This window comes from Sitophilus oryzae, unplaced genomic scaffold (assembly GCF_002938485.1).
Source record: "Sitophilus oryzae breed Bouriz unplaced genomic scaffold, Soryzae_2.0 scaffold_1514_pilon_pilon, whole genome shotgun sequence".
Classification (NCBI taxonomy): Eukaryota; Metazoa; Arthropoda; class Insecta; order Coleoptera; family Curculionidae; genus Sitophilus; species Sitophilus oryzae.
The window spans coordinates 608247-632552 of NW_022146186.1; the positions used below are offsets into that span (position 1 = coordinate 608247).

At 32.4% G+C, this 24306-nt stretch overlaps 1 protein-coding gene across 1 annotated transcript in view; it reads left to right on the top strand.

Annotated features, from left to right (window-relative positions):
* The window catches only part of LOC115878476 (neurexin-3), a 350620-nt gene that overhangs the window by 235932 nt on the left and 90382 nt on the right, over positions 1-24306 (top strand). Inside the window, exon 7 of the mRNA XM_030894994.1 lies at positions 4996-5154. Coding sequence (XP_030750854.1) covers positions 4996-5154 — 159 coding nt within the window. The remainder of the gene's footprint in view (positions 1-4995; positions 5155-24306) is intronic.

The following is a 24306-nucleotide window of genomic DNA, read 5'->3' on the forward strand; positions in this document are numbered from 1 at the left end:
AGAGAACTGTCACAGTTACATCGATCTGTCATAAGTATCTTTTTTAATGTTGGGTAAGTTTTTTAATTTAACTTTTTTAACACATTTTTTAACACATTATTAAACATTTAACTTTTAATTTATTTTATGTAATAATATCAGAATCTTAAAAATGTAATGCATCTCTGCAAACTCCTCAGGTGTTGTGATTTTATGACTTACTTTTAACATATACTTTCTTGTCCCTATGGCGACACAGTGCGTCGAATTAACTGAAATCCGGGCTTGACCCGGGTAATTGGATGTAGTTGGCGATATCTGCCGGCGGTTCTCAAAATGTTGCGATTATTTTTTTAAATTTTCAAAGTTAAATAACTCGGTTATTTTCAATTTATTTTAAAAATGGTAAAGAGAAAATATGTTTATTTTACCAGATCTACCACCCCTTAAAATATCTGCACTCATTTCTGGGACACCCTGTATATGTTTGGGACAACTAATACACAGCTTAGAATCCCTACTACCAGAAATCAATAGAAGACCATGGTTAGGACGGATTTTATATGAGATAAACTTATTTAGAGGAAATAGTCTCGATACTTATTTAAAAAAAAACGGGATCATGCCATACCTAGCACTCTAATCAAAGTAGTTTAAAATTATTTTGATATACGAATACTCGTAGTGATTATCGCCACGCAAATGGATCCTTAATGTAATTTATGTACATCAATCATACAATCCGCCTCTAAAAGAAAAAGCCAACGTACCAAAACAATACACGTTCAACATTTACCTTTCAATCCGCGGATAAAAATCTTAATTTCCTTCGGCTAATCGGCCGAAAGGCATTGCAGAAATTCACAACTGACTTTGCGCGAAAGTTGGTATTAAGCTTTCAAAAAAGAAATTTAAATAATTTTCAGTGGCACGCGAAAGGCCGTTCTGACGTAAAATATGCACGACGTTGCCGTGTCTTCGATCGGCTGTACATAATTGAACCCCTAACTAGATGCATTAACTAATAATTTTTATATACAAAAACTAATCTTCAAGTTTTGTAATTATATTTCAGGTCCAGTCCTCAATTCCTTCAAACAGTTTTTAATGCAGAATAATATCTTTTCTGTCTTTTTTTATTTTTTTTTGTTCGATTTATTTTGTTCGTAAAAATTTTGCTGGAATTTTGCTGTTTTTTTTTATGTTATAAATATGTACTGTATTAACATATTATATATTTCTTTTAATTATGTATGTAGGTATACATAAACATAATAATATATTGTTTATTTCAGCTTGATTTTTAGTTCCCCAAAAACGTACTTGAGTTAATAATAATTTTACTGGCCAATTAATAAATCTTTAAACATCTACATTGTTAAAAATGATATGTAATATTGAGGACTGGATCTGAAATATAATTAATCGATCAAAAGAACTTACCTGAAGTTCGATCGTAATTATATGAAGGTCCAGTCCGAAAATATTACATCCCACCCTCCCTCAACCAATTGGCAGTAAAATTATTAAAATGTTTAAAACCAATGAAGTTAGCGGCGAGTGTCACAACCAAAACAAGAAGGAGCAGAGATTGTGTTCTTCTTCTTATTCTTCTTTAAACCTTGTGCTCAAAAGTATGAGATGGCATGTACTACATTGTTAAAAATGATATGTAATATTTTCGGACTGGACCTTCATATAATTACGATCGAACTTCAGGTAAGTTCTTTTGATCGATTAATTATTTATTATTATCATCATTTCCAGTTTATTCAACAAGTTAAAATTATTATGGTGTAGCCTCCCTTACATATTTAGGTAGTCTTCCTGTAATTGGGCCCATTTTTGTCTGTTGTTAGCTACGCGAGTCCAAGTTATTTCGATATCACGACCACATCTTGGGTTTGGCCTTTTTCTAAGTCTCTTGATTCCTCGTCGGTACTATGCTGTAATTTTTGTGGTCCATCTGTTGTCCGTTCTTGTTCCCAGGTGTCTTGCCCATTGCCATTTGAGGGATTTGATTCTGTGGATGGGGGCCTATTATCTGGGTCTTTTGAGAAAGTTTTCTATTTTTTTCTCTCTATTTTTCTTTATTTTTACGGTCTTTGTTTGTTATTCCCAGCACGTTTCGTTCCATCTGACGTTGTGTAACCTGCAGTTTTCTTGTGATGTCGGTTTTAAATGTCCATATTTCACAAGCATAGGTACTATACTACTACATATTATGACTGGTACTACATATTGATCAAATTTTTTCTTTTTTAGATTAATTGACATTCTAAATTGTAATATGATTGAGTTTATTAGTTTTAATAGTCTCGATACTTAGTTCTAATAGTTTTTAATACTCTCTCTAGGGTACCCGGTGGCGTAGAGGTACATGCTCTCGTCTACCAATCTGAAGGTAGTGGGTTCGAATCCCACACCCGGCATTTCATCAGCCGACTATTTTTATTAAAATAAAAATAGTTTGGGTACCTAGGTCGACTCAGCCTTAAATGAATACTTGGGATTCACAATCCTGAGGTAATAATAGGCGGTTGAAGCGTAGTGCTAGCCACATTACCTTCCTTGAATACCGAACCTTGCTACAAATACAAATTGCTATAAAACGCTATACACGGGAGCTATTATTATTATAATACTCTCTCTAAATAAGTATCGAGCCTATTAAAAGCTATGGTAAAAAATTGGAAATAGTTATAATTGTATTAAAATATAGCCACAAATTATACCTAAATACAGGGTGTCAAAAAAATAGTGTATCTAACTTTGGTGGGTGGTTCTACAGATAAAAATAAAACAAAAAGTTTCTATGAACATATGCCCCAAAATGCTTCCTGAAGAAATAATAATGCAGCCCTCGAAAGATTAAATCATCAATTATCACAATTGCAGACAAAAGGTAAACTGCTAAGAATCATATATTGAAAACACTCAAAAATTTGTTTAAAACCTGAGTAATATATCATTGCACAAACTGGAGGTGTAAAATATCGTGTTTTAAAATCTAATATATTATGTAAAATCTGACTTTTATTACCGAAAAAACTTTCTAAATTTTAGCATGATTTATTTCACAAGAACTTTCTTTGATTTATTCGATTTTTCCGTTATATTTTACTAATGTCTAAAAGTTTTTTACAATAATATAAATGTGATATTATCTTTTGCTATTACATTTCAATATCATAAAGTGGTATGATGTTATGTTGGTGGTAATAACGATTAGGAAAGAGATATTATAAAGACAATAAAAAAAAGCTAGGCAATAAAAGTTCTAGAAAGACAGTCTAATGGAATCAGAACAAATAGTCGCAATAAGGTATTATTCTTACCATTTTTTCTCCAATAGTATTATAAACTATACTTATATCATACGATCAAAAAAAACGGCGTCGTAGACGGCTGGGAAATGACAAACGATGATAATTTTGGGGAGGTCAAGCCAACTGTTTGATCGAGCTCGAAAGAACAATATAGCAATTTATTTTCAGTAATTAATTTGTTGTAAGAAATATCTTTGTAATTCCAATGTCCAATGATGTTAGTTTGTAAGGCCGTATTATTCCAAAAGGTGTTGTTTTGTTAATTAACTCATCAAACAGTCCTGATGATAAGAATAAATTTTTCGATAGCTTGACAAATTGAAAAGTAGTTTTATTAGCTTATGTGATGATTATTTACTGCATCCTCACTAAATTTAGTACTTCTTCAGTACTTCTTAACTTAAACCTAAAGTTAACTGAGAAAAAATATACGAGTATAACAAATTTGAGAATAGATGCCTAATATCCATTTTTATTCCAATCACAGGATCAAATATTAACAAATATAAAAAGATATAATACAGGGTAGTCCGAACTGTGTTCCGAAAACTTTGGCATCATATTCTGCAGATAAAAATAAGTAAAAAAGTTCGTGTAAATATATGTCCTAAAATGCTTAGTTTCGGAGATACAGGGTGTAGAAGTGTCATATTTATTTCGATTTTTTCCAAATAATTTCTGAAGTAACGTCAATATTTGAATACAAATTGGCGTATGGAAGTTTTTTGACATGAGAAATTTGATTTTGATGTCAATATGACTCTACCTACATATTTTAACTGGTTTGAAGAGTAATAACTTTTCGTCCGTACCTGTATAAAATTACTGAGGAAAAAAATATACATTTACATCATTTCTTTCGTAAAAAAGGTCTTTTGGTAAAAATCGCTACGAGTTATCAATGGTTCTCGAAATATTTTGAATCGAAATTATCTATATCTGTCAGCATTAATTAGTTATTCAACTGAAATCATAAATTTGAAATGTTTTCTTGCCAAAAGTTCAACAGAAACTGTTTTATCATCATTTTTTCGATGATTTATGATTAATTTAAAAATATAAAAAGGTCCCAAATTTATCATTTCAGTCAAATAACTATCTACTCAACATGTTTATTTTTTGTCAATAATGACATGTATTGACTATTTCTATTTCAAATATCTTGATAACGCTTGCTTGTAGCGATTTTTACCAAGAGACATTTTTTACGTAAAAAATCACGAAAATGTTTTTTCGCTCAGTAGTTTTGTACGGATACGTGCGAAAAGTGATTACTCCTCAAAACAGTTAAAACACGTATAGGCGTATTTCTTATGTCGCAAAACTCCACAAAAAACTCCCGTAACGTCAAATATTGACATTACTTCAGAAATTATTTGGAAAAAATCGAAATAAATATGAAACTTCTACACCCTGTATCTCCAAAATTAAACATTTTAGGACATACATTTATAAGAAATTTTTTACTTATTTTATCTGCAGAATACGCTGCCAAAGTGTCCGGAACACAGGTCGGATCACCCTGTATCTGTATAGTTCTAAAGGCTTTTGCAGAACTAAGTGAGCTACTACCTAACCCCTACGGATCCAGTAAAACTTATACAAAAATATTATCAGCTTTTTTGACGTAACTGTACCAAAACGAGACCTCAAAATTAATCTTTGCCCTTTCTCTTTGACATTCCAGCTCTCGGCGGTGGTGGACGGAGTGTACGCCGACCATTCCCACATTGCCGGCAAATTTACGATGCTCTCCTCCAGCCGTGTGTACGTCGGCGGCAGCATAAATACCAGAGCCCTGCCCGGCGCCAGGGTGCACAACAATTTCGTCGGATGCATGAGGAAGGTAAGTGTCGTCTGTGGTTTTATTAAACCGGGATGATGTACTACTGAGAATTTATTTTTGTTCCATATGCCGTTATATAAATTCAATCTTAGCAGTTTTTTGTGCAATGTCGACTATAGTAGGCTAGAGTCGACTATAGTATAGCTTTCGATTGTGTAGAGAAAACTATGCAGTGACGTAGCGAGGAAGATTTCAGTTAACGTCTCCTTTTTGCTGCCAGGGCTAATGTGGTAGCGAGGAAGACCCGTGTTCAAATATTTTTTACCCTTCAACAATTAATAATTTTGGTGGTAATTGCGGTATTACTTTATATATTTAATAAAATTATATAAGGATTCTTGCCACTTAACTGCTTCTATAGAAATTTAATTCTACGCTTTGTTTGTCATAATATGGATCAACCTGCTCTCAGTACCGGTTTCGGTCCATCATCAGGTGAGCTTGGGCAGATCCACAAAATGACAACCACAGCGCAGAGATAGTTAATTCCGACTTGTCGAAAAGTGTCGGTTAGATATTAAGTCCCGAACTGGAGATAGCGGCCTGCGTGCAATGGTAGTACTTTCGTACCACCGGGGCGCAACTATCGATAGTAAAAGGATGGTAAAAGGCTTTTTTTCAGGCAAGCCAAATTATAAAATAGAAAACAAATTTCTTGCAGTATAGGTATATATTAAAATTATATAAGGATTCTTGCCACTTAACTGCTTATATAGAAATTTAATTCTACGCTGTCTATCGATAGTTGCGCCCCGGTGGTACGAAAGTACTACCATTGCACGCAGGCCGCTATCTCCCGTTCGGGACTTAATATCTAACCGACACTTTTCGACAAGTCGGAATTAATTATCTCTGCGCTGTGGTTGTCATTTTGTGGATCTGCCCAAGCTCACCTGATAATGGAGTAGGGCTCCGAAACGGTAGTGAGAGCAGGTTGATCCACATTATGACAAACACAGCGTAAAATTAAATTTCTATATAAGCAGTTAAGTGGCAAGAATTCTTATATAATTTTATTATATATTTATACTGCAAGAAATTTGTTTTCTATTTTATTAATATCGAGAGACTTTTCTATATTTGAATTTATGATAAGATTTTCAGTTAAAAAAGTCCTCCAAGAATGAAGATATCCATTTCAATTTTATAGTAACAGATTGACCATGTCCTAGCTTAGATTCTGCTGAGATTCAAAGATGTTAAAGATTGAAAGAAAGAAAAAAATTGAAGATTGAAAAATGTAAGATTCAAAGATTCAAAGTTGTCAGTTAAAGATGGATGTGAAACAGTTATATAGTCTGTGAAACGAATAACTTTGAATTTGACAGTTCCCACGGGCTTTTCTAGTGTTAATTGCAACTTGCGACCATGCTGACGCAATGCCGTCTCTAATAAAACAGCCTCGGAGCGAGATTTATGACGTCACGCTAACATAATTATTCCTTATATTTGACTATGGCTGAAATCGTACTCCATAGTCAATGTAGATAGTTTTAGTGTTAAGAATAATAATTTTAAAAAAATATGTGGTCATCTTTTGACAAGTCTATATTAGTTTATTAATTGCAGTAAACATTCTGTGGTTTGGTTTGGTGTAAAAAATAATGAAAAACCTAATAAAAACTTAACCAGCGTTTTTCGCGAACCTAAATCCCAAGAAAATCAAAAATTTTAGAATAGTTTTACATTATAAAATGACACCGATCTTTATTTCATAGCCATCGCTGACGCATTTTTTTCTATGATATTGTATTATTTGCAAATATAATTTTTAATGATACTTGCAAATATTTGTACATATAAATTTTGTGAATGCAAATAATAATACATCACTATTAGTATATATTGAATGTTTTTTGTTTTGTTTGCCCAACATATTTCTGATTACAATCTTTACAAGAAATTTCATAAATACCCGACCTTTCCAGTGGAGGTGTTTTATCTTTTGGATTACCTAATAATTGTTGTAATTTATTATTAGCACTATACACCAGTTTATAATTGACATTCTTAAAAATTCCTTTTAGACCACGGGATAACTCTCTATCAAACGGTATCGAAAAATATTTAGACGTATCTTTCTCCACTTGAAAAGTCGAATTTTCAGAAACCATTAACCTATACCTACGTTTTCTAATTAATTTATCAACTAGTGAAGGAGAATGTCCATAACACTCAGCTACATTCGTAATGTAATCTCTTTCTATTTCATATCTTTCGTTGGAAAGTGGGAAACTAAGTAATCTATGAACTAAGAAATTTAAACTAGCCATTTTATGTTCAACACTATGATGTGATTCATTAGGAATATATCTGCGTGTGGTCGAATTTTTCCTATAGATATCAAATTCCAGGCAATTATTAGTATTTTTAATAACTAATACATCTAGAAATGGTAATCTGTCGTTGTTCTCAATTTCATGCGTAAATTTAATGAATTAATAAATATATAAATTTAATAAATAGATTAAGTAAATTAAACGGGACTCTAAAACATAAAATAAAAACCATAGTTTTTTAATAAATTTTAGTCCAAGGCAAACTGATGCTTTAAAACCGATCCATTCGCTCTGAGCTATCGAGAGAAATAAAACCGCTTTAAAACTAAAAGTTTGTAAAAGTCCTCTTCCACAAAACTATGATAATTCCAATAAAATTAGGAGAAGGGTAAAGATGCCGAATCCTTCCCAATAAATTCTCTCGATAACCGAACTCGAGTTCAGTAAAATACTTTGGAAAATATCTAAACTATGTTAGGTCTCGTAAGTGGAAACTTCGGGAAAGTTGTATGCGAAGCTTCAGAAAATTATTGACGGTCGTCAAAAATTTAGTTAGAAGGTTTCCAGTACGGTGCAATTTATAGATTATGAAAAGAACTGGCTTTGTTATTGAAATATTTAAGGACTCCAAAAAATCAACGGAGATAAAATAATATTTTCAGAAAATTGACGAATAAGACTTACTGGATATACAGGTTATATCACATACGACACGGAGTATTGTAGGTAAACGATCAGATTTTTACAAATTTTAAGTTTTGGGTTTGTTGAAGGGCTGTTAGAGTTACAATTTAAAAATAAATTTATAAGATACAGAGTGTCCCAAATAAGTAAAAAATATTATAGTTGTATTTTTTTTAAAAGTGTGTTTTTTCAATTTTGTGATATTGCAGTATAAAATATAAGGCTTCATTTCTACAAGGGTGTCAAAGTTTTTGATACTTAATATTTACTGAAGATTAATTTTTGATCAGAGTGTTCAAATTTTTTTATTAAATAATTACTAGCTTTAAACGGCAATAACTTGTTTAATTTTAATGGAACACCCTGTATATTTTACGTGAATCAGATGCACAATTTTATTATCTATGAAATTGTATTATACCATTTTTTAACTATCTTTTCAAGTTTTCGTAGAAAATGCATTTTATTAAAATTTAGACCTTATTTACTACATCTAAAAAAAAATTAAAAAAAAAATGTTACATCTTTAAAAATAATCTAAAGTAAAAAATGTCTATACCTATGTGGCGGATTCATCTATCCAAAAAAATCCTTATGGGTTTTTCGCCACTGCACTGCAAGAAAAATCTACAAAATAAAATAGTTATTTTTTGTAAACACTTCTGGCGTTAAACCTAAACGGACGCTGCTTGTCAGAAGTTGTGTTTACAGTAATAAAAATTTGCCTAAACGTTTCGGAAAGTTTTCTCTTTCCGTCGTCGGAAGCAAAAAAATATAAAGAATCAAGAAAAAAACTATTTAAAATATTTAAATTGAACTATTCGAGAACACTTTACTTTTTAAAACAGATATGTCTACAAGAAATCGTTGACGTTCTGGTAAAATGACAAATAAACAATTTATATATATTTTAAATAGTTTTTTTCTTGATTCTTTATATTTTTTTGCTTCCGACGACGGAAAGAGAAAACTTTCCGAAACGTTAAGCATTTTTTTCTTTGTTAGGCAAATTTTTATTACTGTAAACTTCTGACAAGCAGCGTCCGTTTAGGTTTAACGCAGAAGTGTTTACAAAAAATAACTATTTTATTTTGTAGATTTTTCTTGCAGTGCAGTGGCGAAAAACCCATAAGGATTTTTTTGGATAATCTAAAGTGTCAATATTCCATGGGTATAGTGATGAATGAGGTCTAAATTATAAGAAAATACATTTTCTACGAAAACTTGAAGAGATATGTAAGAAATGGTATAATATAATTTGATAGACAATTAAATTGTGCATCTGATTCTCGTAAAATATACAGGGTATCCATTTAAATTAAACAAGTTATTGCCATTTAAAGCTAGTAATTATTTAATATAAATTTTTAGACACTCTGTATAAGATAGTATTTTGTTTATTATTGCAACACAATATCCGATCAATAAATAAACTTCAGTAAATATTTAGTATTAAAAACTTTGATACCGTTGGAGAAATGAAGCCTTAAAATGTTTACTGCATTTTCAGAAAATTGAAAATATTTCAAAAACGGTGGTTTAAGTGTGATAAATCTTAATCAAACTTTTACCTTTATTTGAATCGTAGAATATAAAATAGAATAATATACATGGTGTTCCGGTTAAAAAAATTCAACTATAATATATTTTACTTATTTGGGACACTATCTTGTAAAACTATTTTTAAATTGTAGCTTTAACTCTTCAACGAACCCAAAACAATTTGTAAATATCTAATTGTTAAACTACAAAATTCCGTGTCGTATGTGGTGAACAACCCTGTATAGCATATGTGTTAAGTATCTCTTAAACTGAAATTTTCTGAAAAACTGCTCAAAAGCTTGTTGTTAACATAAAGACCTAAAATCAAAATACCAATATTCATATATAGACTCTATATTACGAAGGTATTATTATCGCTATATTCCACATAAATTTCTAAGAGCTCGTTGCAGTAATGCGAACGGCGCGAAGTTCGAAATTCATTCCGCAGGATTCCTCCAAGATCAGAATGCTTTCTGAGAATCTCAATGCGAGACCGTATTTGGGCCAAGAGGAATTTAGAGCACTACAACAATATCCTCGCTATTTCTCATTAAGGATTTAGCGCAGATGTGTGTATCTTATGTTTGTAATTTGTTGGATCTGCATATAGTTACTGTTTCTTGATAGGATAGTCGGTGTACATGGTTGTATAGTACTCGTTTAAAAATATATTTTAATAAAAGAAGATTCTTAACCTTTCAGACGTCGCGCTTTATTTTTTTACATGAAAGGTCGCGCGCGGTCTCTGACCCCGCATCCTGATTCAAAGAGATTTTAAGCATTGCTAGTGGTGTAAAGACATAAAATAATATTATAATCAAAATAATAATTATTTAATAACAGAGCTTCATGCGAAGAATAAAATAGCTGCGATCAATGTGTGGGCAGCACCTGTAATTCTTAACCTGTACATTCGGGGTTCTAAAATGGTCACAAACCGACCTGGAGTCTCTCCATAGGAAAATCAGAACATCAATGACAAGGCACCGAATGCAGCACCCCCATGCTTCAACCATTAGACTCTACATGCCAAGGGACAAAGGTGGAAGAGGAATTATTAGTCTCATTGCTATGCATGAAAAGCACATCAGAAGTCTGCAGCATTACTTTGACCAATCAAAAATGACATTCTCCTTTCAGCTATTAAGACCGCCGACAGGAATTTCACACCTTTAAACTTAGCAGGTCAAAGATTACCTGCAGGTACTAGGGATGCTGAGGAACTAACCGAAGAATGGAAAGGGAAAGCCTTGCACGGAAGATATCCATCCAACTTATATAACAACGACGTTGACCGAAATCTGTTATTACGTTTTCTCAGAGATGGAGAACTCAGAGCTGAGACCGAAGAATTTATTATAGCTATACAAGACCAGCAAATACCAACTAAAAATTTCTTGCATGCCAAAGGACAAAGGTGGAAGAGGAATTATTAGTCTCATTGCTATGCATGAAAAGCACATCAGAAGTCTGCACAATTCCTTTGACCAATCAAATGACCCTCTCCTTTCAGCTATTAAGACCGTCGACAGGAATTTCACACCTTTAAACTTAGCAGGTCAAGGATTACCTGCAGGTACTAGGGATGCTGAGAAACTAACCGAAGAATGGAAAGGGAAAGCCTTGCACGGAAGATATCCATTCAACTTATATAACCCCGACGTTGACCGAAATATGTCATTACGTTTTCTCAGAGATGGAGAGCTTAGAGCTGAGACCGAAGGATTTATTATAGCTATACAAGACCAGCAAATACCAACTAAAAATAATAGCCAAAAAGGACTTACCTAATGACAGATGCCGACTATGCAATGCCTTTCCGGAAACAATTCAACCCATCTGCTCTGGATGTACCTATCTTGCACCGCGGCATTATCTGGACAGGCACAACCGGGTGGCTGGTATTCTACACCAAGAAATCCGCAAAAAAGAAATTTTTTTAAATGAAATTACACCGTACTACCGATACTTACCTGAAAAAATAGTAGAAAACGAAAACGTAAAAGTATACTGGGCTACTGACATCATCACAGATCGTACTGTGCAGCATAATAGTCCTGATATAGTAGTCTTCTATAAAAAACAAAAACATGCTTACCTGCTAGACATCACAATACCACTAGACGAAAATATTAAAAATGCAAGAAAAGAGAAAATCACAAAATATGAAGCACTGGCGCAAGAACTAAAAGCTATATACGATTTGAGCAAGACTTTTATATTACCAATAATACTTACCTGTAACGGCCTAGTAGACGTAAACCTTGTTCAAGGCCTTAAAAACTCCAAACTTTACAACCCGGAAAGAATCACCTCTACCATGCAGAAGTCCACTATTCTTTCTACCTGTTCTATCGTTCGCACTGTGTTGAACCGCGATTAGGTCGTTGATAAGAATTATTCCGACTTAGTCGCTAAAACCGGCTATAAGCTGAGAAAAAAAAATTATTGACGTACTTCATTACAAATAACAAACATAAACATAAAATATAAAAAATAAAACACGCAAAAAGACAAACTAATAAATATTATTCAAAAGTAATTAATATTTGTGTGTGCTCAAAACATACGAAATTGTGACGCTGTACGAAGAGTAACAAGTTGGTCTGTTTTTCCACCTATCACAATTCTGTAGTGTCGATCCTCTGGTAATACTGTATTCAGTGCTTCAGAATCTGAAATTTATTTTTCTGGATCAGAATTTATTTTGGGCCCTTGCCTATATAATGCCTATAATATCCATTTCTCGTTGTTCCTTTTCATCGTCATGTTCAGTAGTTAATTCGTCATCTTCGTTCAAACAGTCTAGCATGAGCTGTTGCAATCTTTCTTGCAGAGTACATCTAAAAAATAATACTTATTTAATAAAAATGTCGACTATTCACTTTTTTCCACAATTTGCTCATCTTCAATTGAAACAAATCAGTAAAATAACTTACCTTGTTCGATATTATAAAATTATTGATGTAAAAATTGTATCACAAAAAAGAGATACTAATACGATCGAAAAAATTGGTATTAAAGACGGCTGGGAAATGACAATCGATGATAATTTTGGCGAGGACAAGTTCTAGCCGTCGTTTAGCCTGTATTCTTCTTTCTTTTTTATGGCACTTACTGCTAATTGCCCTTAAGAAAGTTTTAATTTATTTTTATATTTATTTAAATATACAGAAAATACTTGGATGGAAATCATTATCATCATCATCATTTCAGCTTATTCAACCATTTCCAATTATGGTGCAGCCTCCCTCACATATTTAGATACTCTCTTTGTAGTTGGTCCCATTGTTGTCTATTGTTGGCTATGCGGGCCCAAGTCATCAAAACAAACAAACACAAACACAACGCTTTATTGTACAAAAAGCCAAAACAGCTTCATCGACAAAGCAAAACAAAAAAGCACAAAAACAAATATACAAATAAACAAGTAAAAATGTCATACAATACGAATCAATTCAAAAACAAAATTTACGTCATAAAATTACAAATAAAACATATATGGACATTGCAGAACACAGGCGTATCTAGAAAATTTTACAAAAGGAAAACCGTAAATGGATAAAATAATGTTATATATTATAAAATCAAGAGTTATAAAATATTAAATACTAGACCTTTAACCACTGTGTGAGATGATCAAAATTTTAAAATTCAAAATTGTTCATGATTAAACATCAGCAAAAAAGTCGTTTACCGCATATAGGGCTCTCTCCAGTAAGTATAATTTCAGAGCTTTGCGAAATGCGGGAAAGAATGAAAGTGACTTGATATTCGAAGGCAAATGATTGTAAATTTTCTTGGCATTATACAGTATTGAGCCCTTAACTAGTTCTGAGCTCGGGGTTGGCACATAAATATCGTGCTCCGCATTCCTAAGTGGATAGTTGTGAGAAGGCCTTTCCGGAATAGAGAATGTGTGCTTGCGGATTAAGCAAACGGATTCAAAAATGAATAAGGAAGAGTCAGTATTTTGAAATTTTTAAAGAAATTCTGGCAGTGAGTTCTACTGTTTAGTCCCAATAAGTATCGAACTGCTCCCTTTTGAAGTTTGAAAATACGATCAAATTTTGTCGCGCAGCAAGTACCCCAGAATGGTAGGGCATAACGAAGATGCGACTCAAAAAGGGCATAATAGACCATTCTAGAGGTTTATGAGTTAAGTTCCTTAGAAACTGATCTTAGCGCAAAACAGACAGAGCTTAGTTTCTTTGATAAGGCTTCGATGTACACAACAAAGTATGTAAAACAACAAAGAGGAAAAAAATTTCAAAAAAACATAAACAAAATTCAAAAAAAATTTTCTAGGAATAATAATATGTTAATTTATTCCAAAAAATATTACTACTAAAAATATTTCAGGATATATTAATTATAGTTAAGGTTTACTGTAGCAAAAGCAATACAAAAACAAAAGAAATGTAATTATAATGAAAACTTTATAAAACATTGGTATAATATTTTAAATCCAAATATTATTTTGTTATATAAAATAGCTATTATTTATTGTTTATAAAGCCATAAAAGCCCATATGTATAAAAGTCGCTAATATTAACCAAAAAGAGTAATTAAACAAATAAATAAAATCGGAAAATATATATTCGTGGGCTTTAAATTGTACAGAAATTAAATAAAAAACCGTCCAAATAAATGAAAATAAATAATATGATGTTTATTTCCCTTTGTGTGTTATTTTCCAATACATTGAACTATATTTATTTAAAAAGTTTACTAAAGTTCATTAATTCAGTATTTATTTACTGAACCTCATATTCTTTTAAAACTAAATAAAAAAATATATAAATAAACTTTATTGAAACTGTTCATAATAGAGGTTAATATATGTATGTACCTATTACAATTGTTCTAGTTCTAGTTTTCAAGTTAACGTCTAGCTTTTTGCTGCCAGGGCTAATCTGGACGAGTCCTCTTTGATTACGCGGAATCCGAATCGCGGTCCTCAGCCATATCATGATCAATGGCCTACCGACTGGCAAGTGTCTAAATCGACTCTTACTCACGAGATATCCGATCTCATCTGGCCTCGAACCGGCGCGGCGTGCCGCGGCTTGAATGAGCAGTGTGTGTCGATAGATTTTACACTTTTGCCTTTGGACAACAGCACGATACAGAGTTTCGAACCGGCTACCCGTCCATCCACTAGTATCGCCATGCGTCGTTTAACTTCGGTGTTCTAATGGTAACCGGTGTTTCGACGTAGCTGGGCCGTTGCTATATTACAATTATGTTTAATATTAACATGACTTAACGATTCTCTACAATACAAACAAACAAATACAAATAACACTTGATCATAATTTTTCCTTCTATTATTCCCAAGTAGAATTTTTGGGGAACATTTTAGGTAATGTTTCTAATAATTGTGTCTCTGTTTCTTGATACAAAATGGAAACGGTGTGCCAAAAATAGGAAACATTTTCGAGACCTATATATTTGATATGGATTTATTACATGTTTCCAATGTGGTGGCACAAGCTTTTTGAAATGTTTCAATGCGAAATCAAAACTTTTAGAGGAAATGTTTCGAAACATTTTCTGCAATTTGTGTCCAAGACGTTCCCGTTTTCAGCAGCCACTCTTTCTAAATATGAAGAAACAAAATATCTAACTAAAATATAGTACTATTCTTTTAAAAGTTCCTCAATATGGCCGACCTAGTTACGAAAATTGGTAATTTTTTTTAATGAAAAATAAGTTGGCGTTAGCGAATTCAGAAATTGATTTACTCTTTGGTTAACAATAATATTTTTCAGGATTGTCAAGTTGACGTTAAAGTTATGTTATTAGGTGGTTGTCATGTGTGTCAGTATATATATTCTTTATCTATGGTCATGTGGTTGTCATAAATAAAAACATAGATTATTGGAATTATTTAATAAGAATAAAGGTATTTTACCGCAGATCCGAAGAGATTTTACTTAAAGGTATTTTATAAACTTTCTCAGTGAGAATATTAACTCCCCTGTTTCTTATATTACAGTTAAAGGGACGTAAGAACTATAGGAAGTAAATTTTTGTTTTCATGTTTTGACGATATCTGAGAGTTCCTAGAATTATTGAATAATTATAGTTGTTTAATAAGTGAAATTAATAGAAGACTTGGAAATAGGATGATGCTTTTCATGTTATAGTTGATAGATCACCCCATTTCTCTTAATTTGTTTTTATTTCAGTACAGTTAATCACAAATTGAATTGATGTGTGCAAAAACAGTTATATATTTTCAAACATCTTATTTAAATAGTTCTTTTATATACTGTTAAACTGTATCAACTACAAAGTATTTAGCAAAAAATTATAAGGTAATAAATTTTGTAGATATAATTTATGAAAATTTATAATATATAAAGATTAGAACACAATCCTCTGAAGGAAAAAGAAATACTCAAAAACTCATTAAATATACTTTATTAAAAATAACAACATACAAAAACATCCATGCAAACTGTAATAATCAGAACATTATCCACATTATACCTTTATTAAATTTGTGTCCACACACCTGTCAGGAAAGCCAGAAATGTTTGTTTAAATATTAACTTATTTTAAATTGCCAGAAACACATCAGAATATATCAGTACTAAATTTTATACCTAGTAAGTGATGCGTTAACTAACAAGTATAGGATAAAAAACAGTTATAGAGTGTACTATACAATGTCCTGCTTATTTATGAAATGACTTTCCCTTCAAATGTGAGGAATACCAGTAAAATAAAACATAATTTTTGGTTTGGTTTGGTGTTTGATATTCTAACTACATCTATTACAAACCTTAAGTGCTTTTAGAGAGTAACTGTATTTTTTATTATTCTTCGTGTATCCTGTAAAGTAAAAAAATATATATTTCAAGAAATATAAAAACAATGCAATAGATATCAAACAGATTCATAAAAACTACTTACAGTTATTGTACATAATTATATATTTTAAGTATATATATTGCAAGTGTTATTTGATGTTTGGTCCCATTACCAACATTACCTTATTTAGGTCTTCTCTACTAACTCAACTTTTAAACCTGTTTTAAACCTTCTTTATATTTTAAAACTGATTTACATCTGTAATGCCCGCGCTGTTTCCTGAAATATAAGTTTTAATCTATTTATTATCATATAGTACATATTACAAACCTGAAAATTACTGACGAGGAAACTTCTCAAAATAATTAGAGACCTTTTTACAAACATCTGGACTAATTTATTTTCACGAATTTGTGAACGAGTCAATGTTTTCTAATACGTTTTTAAGCGTTTTACACATTTTGAATATCTTCCAGCCTATTCGTCAATTGTTGATCGCTGAAAAGATTATTTATAACTATATAATTAGTACTGCAGGTTGCAGGTTAAATAAAATAACAAAATCAAGTAGAATTTGTGAATAAAAACTCAAAAAATAATGAAAATATTTAGAAAATGGAACCGTAAACGTCAATATCAGCCAAGTGTCAGAGTTCACTTGGATTTACCACAGATTATCAATTTGAACGCTTTGAAGTACAGTCGATTCCAGTTTAGAGATTTTCGTTTTTTAAGCCTCCCATACTGAAGTCCGCCATATTGGGAAGTTTTAAATGAATACAAGTATAGTCTATGTCTGTGTGTGGATTTCAAAATGAAAACAACCATCAACAATGGCGACCATAATTTTTTTGTTTTAAAATCTTTATTTTTAGGTTTTCTCGCACAAAAAATGTCTGGCAAAAGCAAATTCATCGTTTAACTTAATAATGGTCTTTCATATTTTAATGCCCCTTCTATAGGGTTCCCAACCGTCCCGGTTTGGAACACATAATTTATTTTATTTTCTAATATTTAATGTCTTGTTTCAATTATTTAAAAGCTTAAAAATAATTGTCCCGGAATCGCCGATGCCCAAGTTGGGAACCCTACCCTTCTATATATCATTATTTGTTGCTACAAAATATTTTTGTTTGAAATATAGATTTTATTTTTATTTCTATGTCATCGTTCTGAAAATAAAAATATTCTTTTCGTTCTTTTGAGTTTAAAACTCAACAGCCGATAAAAACATACATTTTTAGTTAAAAGCACTATCACTAGCCAATATGGCAGAATTTTAATTCATTATTTTATAAAATTGACTTGGAGTCGGACACAAATCATCTACATTATATCATATTTGTGTCTAAAAAGAGAGAAACTCGTGTTTCGAAAACGAACCGACAATAAATGGAAACCTTATTTTCACAATGTTTCGATTTAGCGATATCAGTGTAGAAATTTCGAACTATTCCCCTGTCAACAACGCCAATCAAAACTTGTGGTCAAAATAATTAAAACATTTTTTATAATTTAAACATTTTTTATTACATTTATTCCTAAAACAAATCATCTCTGTAAAGCATATAATAAATTATTATAAAATCGCATAAGAAAAATATCTGTATTTGTACTCATCATATGTCCTTCCTTTTGTTTTTTTAATTATATTACTATAAAAACTTGAAGAATGCTTAAATAATGCAAAAATTGCAGAACAAAATCCAAAGATTAAAGTAAGGATATGTTCTCATATTTTACAGAATATCAAATAAATTATGGAAACTTTTCAGACACAAAACGGGTACGAAATATGTAAATGTGAGCCACATCTGTTTCTTAAAAGTTGTAACGTTTTTTTTTAAACATTATCACTGCGAACGGCAGTTTTTCGTTGGTAGAGCAGTCGTGGATAAGGTATTTCACTGGAAAGAAACTAATTAACAATAATAACTCGAAATTATAAATATTGGGCGCCAGGCATGTACAGAGAAAGAAAACACAGTTGTATATTACTTAAAACTAATTACTATATTTATTCATGATGTTCTTAGATGGTACATGACATTGTAGAGTTCTAATAAATATATAGTGGTTATATATCAAAGAAAGTGGTGGTAAGAGTCGTACTAAATATCAATGAAAACAACTACGATAAAATACAAGACATGTAAAGTTTAAGAGAATATATGAAATGTAGCATTACTTTAATTAATTTGATATATTCCATATGATGCTAAATAGAAGATGTTGCAACCTGTAGATTCTAGAATCTATGTTTGGTTATTCATCTGTTAAAATAGTGCGATAATAATATCTATAAAAGTAATGCCATTACAAGATGTAATGCAATGAAACCTAAGATCTAAATTATATTTAGTATTAATTATTATATTAAATATTAAGTCGACATGAATGTTCTCAACAATCTAACCACTAAACATAGTCTGTACGATATTATTTAAGATGTACGTTATTGTTTAAGACTGTAAATGTTTTAAATGTTAAATGTAAAACTAGAACTTAAATCTACACTTGGCTGTTCTTTATGTAATCTTGCTTTAAACAGTAACAGCGTGAGGTGGTCTCGCATCTCTGTACTCAGCCATCCAACACAACCAAAGGGGCCAGAATGCGGACACCATGAATTGATACAGCCGTAACTAACTAGCTTATAGCTGGGAACGAAGCAGCATGGGACTCAAGCTACATCTACGCTGTGGCACTTATATGTAAGAAAAAATCATTCTTACTGGGGACACCGTACATAAGATAATGTCCGTACATAAGACACTATCCGTACCTTGGACCCTAAAAATATGAAACTCTTGTTTAAAACCAAACAAGGTCTAATAAACAAAATAAACCTACCTCGAAATACTTCCGAGGGCTCAATAAATAATAAACAACCTGTCCTTTCTTCCATGTGACATTCTGGAGGACAAAAGAAAAGGGACGCCAACGTGCCAGCAAAATACAAATACAAGTTGGGACATCCGTAACTCTACCCTAAAAATATTCAATACTAATATCGAATCTATAAAAGGTAATAACTCATCTTTACCTGTAGCCTCGAAATAGCAGCTGATTCAAATTATACAGCAAGATTTAAATAATCACCATTTCTAAAAGCTGGGATACAACAGAGCGTCAAAACAAAGTGAGGTTAAGCACGGAGAGAGCTGACAGAAGCGATGTTGACAGCGCCTCCTCAGAGCGATAACAGGGTTGTGTCGAACGATAGCAGGGTTGGCGACTAGGGAACGTAAAAATTACGCGTCAAATAAACTATCCGGCCTGAACGAGAGGGAATCCGGTGATGATAGGCCAGACATCATATATTATATGTAAAAAAGACATGTAACGAACTAAAAACGTTACAAAGTTTCGAAAAATTTGTGACACTAAGACCTTATATAGCTTATGTAGCGAAACCATATTTTGGTAAAATGTTTCGAAACAAAAAGCGATTTATGTTACGAAACATATGTATCAAAATTGTGACAAAACTGTTTCGCAATATTTCTCAGCAGAGATTTTGTTTCGATTTTGTGTCTATGTAAAAAATGCTACTTGGGAAAATATCAAAATAATTTAGTTACAAATTTCTTAAAATATCATCATACTAGATCCACTAGAATACAATATATAAAACTTTAAAATACATCAAAATTTTAATGTGAGTGTTTATTACTATTGACGTATATAACATATACCACCGTATACATATTTATTATTGCAATCATTTTTCTTTATTACCTATTCAATATTTAAAGTTATGTATTACGAGCATTATTTTTATTATTAGAGAATTTTATATGGCCATTACTGGCTCATGTTTCCCTCGTAAATATTTTAATTGCATTATGCAAATGTATAATTTTGGTCAAATAATAACGGTATCAAAAGCTTTAAACCGTTTTTCACTGGTTTTAATATTTTTCAGAATGCTAAAGTAAGTACCAATTTAATTTTTATCGTGCTATAAAGAGATTTATTAGATATTTGTGATGGTGTTAAGCAGAGAATTTATAACAAAGGTTTTTGTTAGATTATCATGTTTTAGTTGTGGTTATGAAAGTTTTTTTACGTTCCTTAAGAATCTTCGATTTTTTTCATTCATTTCTTCAATCCTGTTTTTTAAACCTGATTAGCTCAATTCAATTGATGATTGACTTACACTGATTGACTTCTGTACCCTCCATATATTTATCACAATTTGATATCGATCGCCTTGAAGCTTTGAATAGGAAGACTAAGGAAGGAGCATATCAAAAATCTTAGGTCCACCGCGATGGGCCTCAAATATGGCGGACTTAAATTCCGGTTTATCAGTGCCGTTCTAATTTTATTTAAAAAATGTAAAACTATGATGTAGGGTAGACGTGTGGTAGACTCAATAATTTTTTTATTTATTTTACGTTGTGAATAAATGTTGGTAGTTACTAAAATTGTTATAAAAATATCAAATTCTAATAAAAATAGATAAGTTATAATAATATAAGTTTAGTTTATTTTTAAAATTCACGATATCTACCCATTTTCATATTTTTGACTACGCATATACCATATGATCGAATAAAAACGGCGTCAGCGATAGCTATGAAATGACAATCGATGACATTTCCTATATAAATTTATATATAAAATGACAGCGATCTTCATTTCATAGCCATCGCTGAGGCCGTTTTTATTCGATCATACGGTATTATCTGCCTACCTACTAATTGCAAAAAAACCGCTGCATAAAAATTACATGTGGTGGTATCTATACAATACAAACTTTACCTTTCGAAATAACGTATTACGCTCAGTCTATAATCACATATCAGATAATAAAAATACTTATTCAATATAACTCTGGCAACAGCCTGCGAAAGCGTTTTAATCCGGCCCTGAGAGTTACCCGCTGCTAATATGGCGTCGCGATTCGTGAAACGTCATCAAATTCGGCAGAGTCGGCGTTCTGGTTGATTTCTATTTTGTGGCGTTGCTATGTGTGTGTTTAGTTGCATTCGTTTGTCTGAACGAAACGTCAAAGTTGTTACTTCTCATAGATAATAGGTAAATGGCTAAATTTTATGTTTAAAATTATAAATTATTGTTGTTCATGTGCTCCTTTTACGTTTATATTAGTGATTTGATTGAAAATAGCTCAGCAAGCTGCAGGTATGTATTCTACAAAAACATATTATTTATTTTGATATTCTCTATACTAACGATTTTTTTGCAACTAAAAGTTAGGCGTTCAGAAAATTTGATTAAATTTGTGACATTTTTATTATACTTAGAGATTTAGTTGCTCATTTCGAAGAATTCAGCATATTGTCTATATACGTTTTACTTAGTAAACATTGGGCTTTCATACAGTAAAATAAAATACCGCGACTTTGCTGATAAAATGAGAAAACATTCTTTGTTTTCTCTAATTTGCAAATCAGTGATATACTAATGCGATGTGTAAACCGCGATGGCATTGTTGTGTACAAAGCGATCGCATTAGTGCCATTAGCAGTATAGCACAATTGGGCATTAGTAGCGGCTTTAGTGGTATGGGTATTTGTATTGTATTGTATTGTATTGACTAAGAGTGGGTCCCATGGGGACCCTCCACTGAGGCCGCGAGGGCCTATTGTGGCTCAGTTTTTACACGCTCTAATTTACAAGAGCGTCAAAGTTCACCCTCAAGACCCAGCCTCCTAATATAGGCCGTTATGTCTGAGGGCGATATGTCTCCTATGTCTGATAGGTCTAGCATGGGTTTGCCAAACATCTCAAACCTGGTCCTGCTCCCAGCGGGGCAGGTACACATAACGTGCTTCATTGTTTCGTCATCTTCCATACAGTGTCGGCATTCGGCGTCTTCCACCAGTCCCGTCCTCTGTAGGTGAGATCTCAGCCGGTAGTGGCCCGTGTACACTGCAGTGAGCACACGCGTTCCATTCCTACCGGCCTTTAGGAGTTCTCCTGTTCTATGTTTGGATGGCCCTGCTAGGATTTTCTTGGCATGTTCCATTCCGGGACTCATTCCAGTCCCGGAACGTCGCACTCCTAACCCATTCACAGAGCCTGTCTCTTGCGAGATTTTTAGGAACGCTAAGTGTCGGTTCTGGGCCCACGAATGGCGAGCCTGCACCAATTTTGGCGAGGGAATCAGCACGTTCATTTCCCTCTAGGCCGACATGTCCCGGTATCCATATTAGCGGCACTTTGTTCCTATCTCCCAGTATATTGAGTAGTTTCTTACAATGAAGAATCGTCAAGGTATGGGCATTGGTCGCGGATCAGTCGTAGCATTAGTAGTATTAGTTGCGATATTACTACTGACATTAGTGGCATTGACCGTGGAAACACTGGAACAGTGATTTTTCTTTCTTTTTTTTTAGAATCCACGAATTATCCTTTATTTTGTTCATATTATTTCCTCTTTAATTGAAAATAGCAATAATTTATATAAGGTCTACATAAAAACATGTCGATCAACTATCGGTGTCAAATACCCCACTGTGCGCTGTCGCATCTGTATCTAATGCCCATTCTTCTTTCCTGCAATTTGCTGTCCACTATAATGGAGAGCGCTGCCATGAATGTGTTGAATAGTAGAGGCGCTAAGACACATCCCTGTCTAACTACTGTATTTGTTAGGAGGGGGTCGCTCAGTGATCCGTGATGTGACACTCTTGACTATTTATTGTTATTGAGGCTTTTACACACTGTAAGGAATTTGTTAGGTACTCCGAACTTTTTAATTATTGCCCAAATTGCATCTCTGTTTAAAGAGTCGAAGGATATTGTTATGTCGATGAATGCAAAATAAAGTTTACACTACTCTCTTTTACTTTTTTCTGTAGTTGGCGGATGGAGAATGTGAAATCAAAAATCAACTGTACCGCGGTTGGTGCAAAAACCCGTTTGCGATTCTGGGAGGATTCTTTCTATATGTGGATGCAGGCGGTTTGACATAATTTTTGAAAGAATTTTTCCTCCAATAGCCAGTAGTCAAATTCTCTGGTAGTTTCCGCATCAAGTGCATGAGATAGCGGAATCTGATGCACTTCCTTTGTCCTTAAATATATTCACTATGCTGAGGTACCTCTCCGCTTTTCCATACAAATTAAAAAGTGATTAAATTTTTAAACTTGATTTCTTGGATTGGTCAGTACTTGCCTTCAGTACTTGCCGGTCAGTACTTGCATTGGTCATTAACTGACACTTTTTGCGAATTTACGACCACACTTTATTTGCACACTGCATTCACCAACTAATAGAATCATACCATTTCTCTCTGATGTAGGATAAGTTTCCATTATCCGCAAATTTCTGAGATTTTTTATATTTGTACATGACATATACTGACATAAAATGATAACTAGTTGTTAAAGTTGGACTAATTAGACAGCTATGTCAGACATATCACCAGCCATCTAGATTTTTCTTTGTGAAGAAAATCTTTGTTTGAGGGGTAGGCAACCTTAATAGTATTTTGAAGAGACATGAATTCCCCATGAAATATCGGAATAATATACTGAGAGTTTCATTTAAAATAAAAGAGTAAATTGCTTTAAAAGGTGACCAATGTTCAATATTAATAATTTTGTCTCACCTTGCATAACTTTTGGGTCAAGTTTTAGTTTGATTTAAAGTACAATAATTGTTATTTTAACTACATATTGGGCTAGACCGGATAAATTCCAATTTAGGTAGCTTTTATAGGTATTTAAAAATTGTTCTTTATTTTTAGAAAATATTAAATGTCAAAAACCTTACATTGTGTTCCATTACAAAACACACAACTTTAATATACAGGCTGGTCCAAACTGTATTCCGGAAACTTCGGCA